This window comes from Vicia villosa, linkage group LG2 (assembly GCF_029867415.1).
Source record: "Vicia villosa cultivar HV-30 ecotype Madison, WI linkage group LG2, Vvil1.0, whole genome shotgun sequence".
NCBI classification, from domain to species: domain Eukaryota; kingdom Viridiplantae; phylum Streptophyta; class Magnoliopsida; order Fabales; family Fabaceae; genus Vicia; species Vicia villosa.
Genome location: NC_081181.1, coordinates 99,271,005 through 99,280,313, shown reverse-complemented (window position 1 = coordinate 99,280,313; position 9,309 = coordinate 99,271,005). Strand labels below are relative to the sequence as shown.

General features: G+C 31.8%; 1 protein-coding gene across 1 annotated transcript; it reads left to right on the top strand.

Annotated features, from left to right (window-relative positions):
* Window positions 1-3,716: 3,716 nt before the first annotated feature.
* LOC131651691 (probable protein S-acyltransferase 22) lies at window positions 3,717-8,452 on the top strand. The gene is made up of 9 exons (XM_058921369.1): window positions 3,717-4,116; window positions 4,221-4,334; window positions 5,423-5,827; window positions 5,919-5,987; window positions 6,068-6,139; window positions 6,615-6,743; window positions 6,850-6,930; window positions 7,090-7,272; window positions 7,433-8,452. The coding sequence occupies exons 1-9, from the start codon at window positions 4,075-4,077 to the stop codon at window positions 8,180-8,182; spliced, it is 1,845 nt and encodes a 614-aa protein (XP_058777352.1). The 5' UTR covers window positions 3,717-4,074; the 3' UTR covers window positions 8,183-8,452.
* The last annotated feature ends 857 nt before the right edge of the window (window positions 8,453-9,309 follow it).

Sequence of the window (9,309 nt, the reverse complement as noted above, 5' to 3'; positions counted from 1 at the left end):
TGATTCTCTTTAAACAACCACATGACATTGTAGAGAACTATGTTTCATAGAGACCATAATTTGATGCACTCAATAAGCTTGTAAATTTTTTATGCAGCTTAGGAGCCAAACACGTTACCTGTCATACCATATTTCCCGTCTCTAATAAAAAAATAAAATCCCCCAATGTTAAATAAATAATACATACATTGTAAGTTATAGTGGTTATTATATCAATACATTTGAGAAATATCAATACATATGATATGATGGTTATTATATCAATACATTTTTCCTGCTTCCAACATTATTATGATACATTTGAAACACTATCAATATATTTGAAACAATCTAAATAGGATATGTTATTTTGCACTTCGTGGTGACTGGTACAATTAGTTTCTATGCATGTTTCTGAAACTGTTGCATGCTATACTTATTGTTGTTGCATGCTTTAACTAGTTGATGATGATACATTAACGTGCAATAGTTGTTGTTGTTATTGCATGCTATAGTTGTTTCAAAACACAGAAGATATATTTTGATCTGAAACAGTGAAGAATATATATATCTATATATATATATATATATATATATATATATATATATATATATATATATATATATATAACCTTGCACATGAACTTGCAAGCTATAGTGGTAGTCTAACTGGAAAAACATTTAAGCAATTTGTTTCATCTATATAGGAGTCCCACATCGTTTGGTAGTACAAAAATATTAGTCTTTATAAGTCAGTCACTCATATGGCCATTTGAATTAAAATAGGATGACAGTAATTGGGTCAAAAACCCAATATGTTTGACAATAAATTTTTGTTTAAATAATATCTTAATTTAAAAACAAAACGAAAAAATATTAATTAAAAATAAAACGTAAAAAAAATTAATATAAGAAACAATAATTTTTTTTAATAAATTAAAATATTCCATGTGGCTAAAAAAATTAAATCAAAATTAAAATAAAAATCCAGCTGTACTGCCAAGTCACTTAAAATTAGAATCTGGGACAGTCAGGTGCTATAGTGAGGGAATCTAGATATTACGAGGGTTGTTTTAAAAAAAAACTTTACGAGGAGCTAAAACCTGAATTCGCTAACATTGCAGGGGAGTTTATATATTTAACCCTAATTTTTTTCTCATTTTCCTAATTTCTTATTTAATTCCTTTTTATTAAAAATTCAGATTTTTAGTATCATTTGACTCCCAAATCCTTCAAGTTTCTATTTTCCTAAATATTTGAAATAAATCCAACAAATCCTATAAAATTCTAATTAATTCTCTTAATAATAGTAATAATACTAATAAAATTTTAAAAACACATGAGTTACATTATCAAATAAATAAAATTTTAAATACAATTCGGGGTGTTACAGGCTCCTCTAGTACCGGCCACCGGCATGGAGACCTTCCATGGTCAACTTTTCTTCCTTGAACGACTTTTCTGTTTCCATCCCAACCCCAAGCAGAAAACAAATCCTTTGCACAAGCTCTTCAAAATGCGTGTTACATATTAGTTTCTAATTTTGTCAAGCCTTTCCTTAAAGGTAACCCTTTATAGGGACATGGAATGTTAAGCATTCTCTCTTGATTTGTCTACTTGGATGTCAAATTTTATAATTGAAAATTTGAAAATTACACACGCTCAACTATAGTTAAGGATGCATGATTTGCTTTTAGAGTATTGAGAAGCAACTACTTAATTTGATTAATTCATAATTAAAACATATTTTAAAATTTTACATAAAATATCTATAGAATAAAAGGTTTTAAGGTGGAGGGTCAAACTCCAGAAATTTACAATGAGTAACAACTAACACCTATTTACCAACCGGTGAGAAGTTGAGGACAGTTGTTGCCTCTCTAGATTGTAGCCACCACCACGTTCATTCAATTCCATGAAACTTACCCTATCACTTTTTAAGTTTCTTTCAATTTTTACTCTATTATTATATACCATTATACTAGATTATAGATATATGTAAATATATATATATATATATATATATATATATATATATATATATATATATATATATATATATATATATATATATATATATATTCTATAGAAACTATATATTTAGCCTTTCTTTAAGAAGTAAAAGATACAAGTAATATGCTATCCAAAAAACAAATCATTGAAGAGATTCTGTTTCGTAGAAAACTTGAACAAATAAAAATCTACTTAAGACATATTTAGAAATTTAAGATTGATTATGTTTACACACCATACACAAAGTTACTACCTTATTTTTTATAAGCAAAACTCCAATGATATAGTATATTCTTTCACTATCGAAAGAAAAAGAACAAAAGATAATGATATCAAATAAAGTTAGGATAATGAGAGTCAAATATCAGTAAAAAATAATGGAGTGGATTGGTCATTTGGTGCTTTGATTTGATTATGTTCCCACACAAACATTACATAATTGATGGACACATTCAAGGAAGAGAGAGAAAGCTTTTAAAGAGTTGTTGGCAATTAACATAAAGTAGAACCACACAACTGTCCTATGCAATGGCTTGTGACATTATTTTTTGCCCTTGGAAAAAGGTATACTCCACAAATGAGAGGCTATTAGTACTGCCCTTCAAAAATATAAAGTGGGGCATGAGGGTGATTTTTTTTTTTTTTTGTATTTATGTAAAATATCTTATAACTTTGATCAATTACTAATTTTTAGAGAAATAGATTGACCATTTTTATTGAAATTTTTTATTTTTATTATTTCATCCATAAGTTTGATTTTAAATATGAATTACTATGATCACAAAAAAATTATATTTATTTGTCTTATCGTTTGAATGTAAATGAACGTCTCAAAAATATATGAATATTTATTTGATAAATATAATTTTTTTTAATTTGCCATCGTTTAAATGCAAATGAATATTTTTTTTTGTATTTAATTGTTTGATTAAATTTTATTTTATTAAAAATGTATAAAATTTAATAAAAAAATATAAATATATATAAGGTTGGGTGAGATTCATTTTGAAGTTTTTGATAATTATAAATTTATAATATAATGAAATTGTTTATATAAAAAGTAAAATAATATAAAAATTAAATAAAATTTATTTAAAAATTCAAATAAATTGTCAATAATAATGCTATTAAACATTGCAATGTTAAATATTGAATTTTGTCTTTTTTTTTTTATTTCAATTTGTTTGAAATATAGATTGTTTGATTTAGACTCAATAATAATCATCATATTAAGAATGTGAATGAAATTTTTTGTTGAAGATGGAGTATCCAAATTTCAAAAATAAAATTTTGTTTTAGAGATCTAATTTCAATTTTTTAAAAATCAAAATAATGCCATATATAAATTAAATGTAAAATTAAATATTTGGAAAAAATTATAAATTATACTATAGCTTTGCAATTGTTAACTACAAAGACATTGAAATGCAACAATTTCAATTTAATTTTGAAAATTTAATTTTTTATACTTAAATTGTGTGACTTTAACTGTTAAACAACCAAATTATTTTAAAAAAAAGTTATATTTTCAAATTTGAAAATATTAATGAGTCAAAATAAAACAGTAAAATTATATTTAAACTTAAATCTTTTTAATATTCATGAAAAAACTAAAAAAAAAAAAAGTAAGAAAAAGATCACACATGCTTTGAACCCCACAACATCATGACCATAGCATAGATCTAAATTCCTGGCTAAAGTAAAAAGCTTTAAAACCAAAACACAAACAAAAACCACAAAAATAAATAAAGTTCTTATCTTTACATCTTCCATTACCTTACCAATCTTTGTCTTTCAGTGAACCTCACAAATCTTCCTTCACTCTTTACATTACCATCTCTCTCTGTTACATCTCTTTCTCCCATCATGTCATTGCAAGTCAAGTTATTTTCTTGGTCCCAAGAGTAAAAAAAATCAGTGATTTTTTACACTTTCCCTTGAAGGGTAACTCCTCAAAGGAAGTAAATAAACATCCTTTGTTGTTTTTGTATTGGTTACAGTTGTCTGCATTTGTGTTTGTCTTTTTGTGTTTTTTGTGCTGTTTTTTTCTACCCTTTGGTGTTTTCATTTTCATTCTGAAAGATGAGGAAGAATGGATGGAGGTTACCGTATCATCCTCTGCAGGTGAGTGTAAAGTTTTGATTTTTATGCAGAATTTCATCTTTTTGATTTGTGGGGTGTTTTGTAACTGTGAGAATTATGAGATTTTTTTGTTGTTGTGTGTGCAGGTGGTGGCTATTGCTGTTTTTTTAGCTCTTGGGTTTGCTTTCTATGTGTTCTTTGCTCCTTTTGTTGGGAAGAAGATTTATCAATATATTGTTACAGGACTCTACACACCTCTGGTAAATCAAAGTTTTTTTTAAGCTTGTTTTTTATACTTATTTTAAAATGAGTGATGAGATCTGTGATTGTTTCTTTTTGATTCATAGGTTTGTTTGTTTCTAAGCTTTCTGTTCAATCTGGTTTCTTTCTTTTTTCTTGTGCTTTTTTAGATTAGTATGTTGAATTGTATAGTGTTCAATCTAAGGGGCTATGGAACTGTCTCTCTGTAACTATGTAGTACCGACACATCACATTGAGGCTTTCGCGTGTTCGGTGTCCAAATGTGATATAACCCAAACACCAACATATGTCATTGCATTCAATTGCAAAATGTTTTTCAAATTATTATCGGTGTTTGATGTGTCTGTGTTTGTGTTCGTGTCAGTGCTTAGTAGCTCTTAGTTGACGAGGGGCCATTTTGTTGCCGATTGTATTTGGTACCTGTTCATGAAAAGATATGTTAAGAAGTATCAATTTTCAAACTAGTTATGCATGTATTATAATGATGCATATGTGACGGCGAAAGAAACACCTCTTAGGTGTGTGGTTGGGCCTAATTCAACTTTATAAAATCAGACTTGTAAGAAAGGTACTAAATTATTAGCATTTTGTTTATATTTTCAGTATTAGGATTTTAAGAAAAGTACGGAATTATGATTATGCAGAAACATTATTATGATAATATTTGATTATGGAGATTGTAGGTTGGTGATCTGTTGTGTGTTTGTTACTAAGTTTTGTACCTTTTCAACCTAAAACCCATTTAACTAATGACTATAGTTTCAGCTATTTTAGAGAATAAACAAGATCTTTATGGCTACTATTGCCATGTGTCATTTTGTTTGTTCCAGTGTTGTCAAATAGCGGCTGCGATATTTGAACAAATTTCTATTATTCTGTGATAATCTATTTACATTTGTTGTCAAATAGTGCCTATAACAACGCTATAGCACGGTAACGTAGCGAAATTCGAACAAACCACTATTTTCTGCAATCCGTGTTTGATAACACTTGTATGCGCTCATCAATATTTTTATCCGGTTTTACATGCGTGAAAGACTTTATCATCATGAATCATGTTAATTGACAACATGTCATCTCTTTCCAGATTGCTAGTGTCTTTGGACTATACATTTGGTGTGCGGCAGCTGATCCAGCAGATCCAGGGGTTTTTAAGTCCAAAAAGTATCTTAAAATTCCAGACAGCAAAAAGCTTAGCGGGTTCAAGGATTCTAAACAAGGAGGGGAATCAAATTCATCCGTGCACGATGGAAATGCCTCAACAATTGGACCAAAGTCCGTGGATAAGGAGGCATTCGGAACCAAAGCAAGTTTTAAAGATGCTTCTATTTCCAAAGAGAAGAAAACTGCATCACCGCCTTCACCATCCTGTTTTCTATGGCTTTTCTCTCCTTGTGCTTATGTATGCAGCTGCTCTAGTTCACATGACGACTCTTCTGATAAACTAGCTAGTGAAGACGGCATGTTCTACTGCAGTTTGTGTGAAGTGGAGGTTTGTAGAAGCATTTGAATTTCAATGCAAACGCTATTTTCCCAGGTTGTTAACAGTTTATTTACGGTGATATGGAATAATGTTGATGCAGGTCTTCAAGTACAGCAAGCACTGTAGAGTTTGTGACAAGTGTGTTGATAACTTTGATCATCATTGCAGAGTATGATATTCTGATTTCTCTTTTTTCCTGCCTATCCGTTGATATATGCTGAATGAAACGGTTGTTATTTGATTTTGCAGTGGCTTAACAACTGTATTGGCAAAAGGAACTACCGGAATTTTTTCACCCTTATGGTTGCGGCTCTTCTCTTGGTAAGCAAACTCGTCCCTCTATGCCTTATCATTTAGGTGTTCATCCCTCGCATTAACATTGCATAAGCTCAATTTTATACTAAAATCAAATCTACAACTTCTCTAGATCATTGTGGAGTCGTCAATTCTCAAAATACTATTCCCTCATTCCTGTCCAATACTTAAACACTCTGTAGCACAACACCTCTGAAAAAAAGTGTGTCTGTGTTAGTGTCAGTGTCCGAAACCGACACAGACACTTGTGATTATGTTTAATTTATTCATTTTTTTAAATTACTACTAGGGTCGACGTGTCAGTGTCAGTGTCGTGTTTCTGGTGCCGTGCTTATAGCTTAAACATGCTAGGGCCAACTTACTACATGCTAGGACCTAAAGAAACCACATAGTAAGCATTTTAAGTTTCCTAGTCAATGTCATTTGATTAACTATTGACAGGTATGTACATGGTTTGTGCACTTTGGGATTGAGATTGCAGCTTATTCTTCAATGGTTGACTGGGATAGTTGTGCTTATATGCTGTTTTCTAAAGAGGAAGGAATTTTCTGTCGACGTCTCCTCCAAGTTGGGAAGCAGTTTCTCTCTTGTTCCTTTTGTTATTGTAGTGGTGAGCATTCTGCCCACAGTTTTAGCATATATTATGTGGTTTTTGTACTAATTTATCGGTTATGATGCTGAATATTCACTCTTTTGCACATTCCTTTCTTTTACAGGCGGTTTGTACCATTTTGGCTATGATTGCTACCTTACCCCTTGTTCAGCTTTTCTTCTTTCACATTCTTCTAATTAAAAAGGTAAGCCACTGGTCATTACTAGAAACTGTACTTCCATACTTTTCATTTGTAAATTCCGATACAATCATTCTTATAAGCCTATACGTGTCAGTGTTAGTGCCGTGTTTGGTGTTTCATATGATGGTTTCTAAATCTTATGGTTTTTGTGGAGTACCTCAGGGAATCAGCACATATGATTACATCATAGCTTTGAGGGAGCAGGATCAGCAAGGAGTTGGAGGTCAGCAGAGTCCTCAAATGTCACCTGTTAGTTCGATTACCGGACTAAGCAGCGCAAGCTCCTTTTCTACTTTCCATCGCGGTCAATGGTGCACGCCCCCGCGTATGTTTATTGACGATCAGGTAACTTTTTTACCAAACCAATCATGTTTTATTTGTTAATATTTGTAAGTACTACGTCTTCCTGAAATACCGTATGATGACTAACCGATATTAAGATATGCTTCAATAGTTAACAAAAAATATTTACGAAGAATACTATGTGATGGTTTGCATATTGTAGTTTGATGTAGTGCCACAAGATACTGCTTCTGTGAGTTCTCGAGGAAAGAAGTCAATTCGAGAAGAACCGGTTAAGAAAAAGAATCCTGGAGCTGTCAAAATTAGTCCGTGGACATTGGCTCGGTTAAATGCAGAAGAGGTTTCAAGGGCCGCTGCAGAAGCAAGAAAAAAATCAAAAATTCTGCAGCCTGTAGTGAGACATAACAACGAGCCGTTCAGGCTAGAAGCCGATCATACTTCTGGAAGCAGTGGACGACGAATGGCCCCAAGGAGGCCAGGTAAACGCATTCGCTTACCCGCCGACTTACCTATGGACGCCTTAACAAAATATTCTGCCGGTAATATCGACCAAAGCTTTAACAGAATGTCTAGTCTAGCACCTCTCCAGCTCGAAGCGCGGCCAACCCAAGTCCTGTCAAGCTCAAGCGGCATTGTTGCGTCTTCTCCGGAAAGCAGTTTAGACTCGCCAGATATCCATCCATTTTGCGCGCCTCCGGCAGAAGGCGAATCAACAAGACGGCTTGGAAGTCTTTCGGTCGGGGGTTCAGCGACAATGAAAGGATTTCCGTTTTCAAGATCAGCTAGTGATGGATATGACGCTTCTGGCGGCGAAGACAGTGACAGGGTTCCGACAAGGATTGTTGATAGATCAACAACAAATTGGAGTAATCTTCTTTTCAATGCTGATCAAGATGAGAGAGGTTTTGAAACAAAATCATCATCTAGCTTTGTTCATAATAGAAAGTTGTGACCAAATTGATCCATTGTTGGGAACTGTTCATTCTTTGATTTGTGAGTCCAAAGAAGTTACTTCCAACTTAAAAGTACTTCAACATTCCTTAACCTATGTACAAAGTTTTAGGTCACATTAACTATGAAGATATGAGGTTGAGCTTCTTAATATGTTGTTTTGTGCACCTTATTTTCTTTGATCAAATTTTAATCAGAGACCTTATGCTATGGATTGTTTATGCTGATTTTTTATATTATTAATGAAAAACAAAGGTAATTTCGGTACCAATATATGATATTTTATCATAGGGCCTTTGTTAATCATTGTTCCATAGCAGGCCACATGATGAACTAGTCCACAAAACTCCTTTTCTGTAGAGTAATGATTCTTAATGATTTTGCTCACCATGAGTTCATTGTGATGAGGAACATAACACACTTATTCATTCTAGCATCATTATTTATTTTCCCACTGTCTGTTGGATTGGATGCCAGAGAGAATGTACCAAGTACTACTACTAATAGTTTAGTGTGTTGACTAATTGCAGTTGTAACAGAAGGTTTATCCTTCTGTTTATGCTCATTGTGATTTTTGAATTTAAGTTTGGAATTATTCCAGATAACTTAAATTATAAGTAAATTTTTATTGTCTGTTTTTTTTTCCAAAAAATTTAAGAATTATATTAATTTTGTTGATAGGTTCACATAAAAAATTTTAATGTGTGGTACAAGGAACAATAATAACTAATCAAATGAGTTTATGATAATAAAAATATAAAATAGAACACATAAATTTGTTTGTCCACTTCGATCAAATTTATCTATTATGGAGTGAAAACTACCCTCCGATTTATTATACTTCAAAATTAAAGGTGACACTAGAGGCCCAAATGCTCGCATCTCAAGGAAAAATCTGAAGGGGTTCCTTGACGATGCCTTTCACTCTCACAAGAAGTATAGTAAATCAACGTCTTTGACATATGCTAACTCTCCAATTTGTATGAAATCTCCTTCAGCGTCGTTAGGTTTATGATATGATACATCACGTCGTCTGAAACAGATAGGCAATTCGACCATATGATAATCGCCATCTGATACTAATTGTTTGAACAATAACCAGTATAACAAATTAAAGAAACAAACATA

Excerpts from the sequence above, each read along its gene's own strand:
- LOC131651691 (XM_058921369.1), top strand. The coding sequence starts at position 4,075 with ATGAGGAAGAATGGATGGAGGTTACCGTATCATCCTCTGCAG. Across the intron at positions 5,988-6,067 it reads ACTTTGATCATCATTGCAGA|TGGCTTAACAACTGTATTGG; the intron begins GTATGATATTCT and ends TTGATTTTGCAG. Across the intron at positions 6,931-7,089 it reads ACATTCTTCTAATTAAAAAG|GGAATCAGCACATATGATTA; the intron begins GTAAGCCACTGG and ends GGAGTACCTCAG.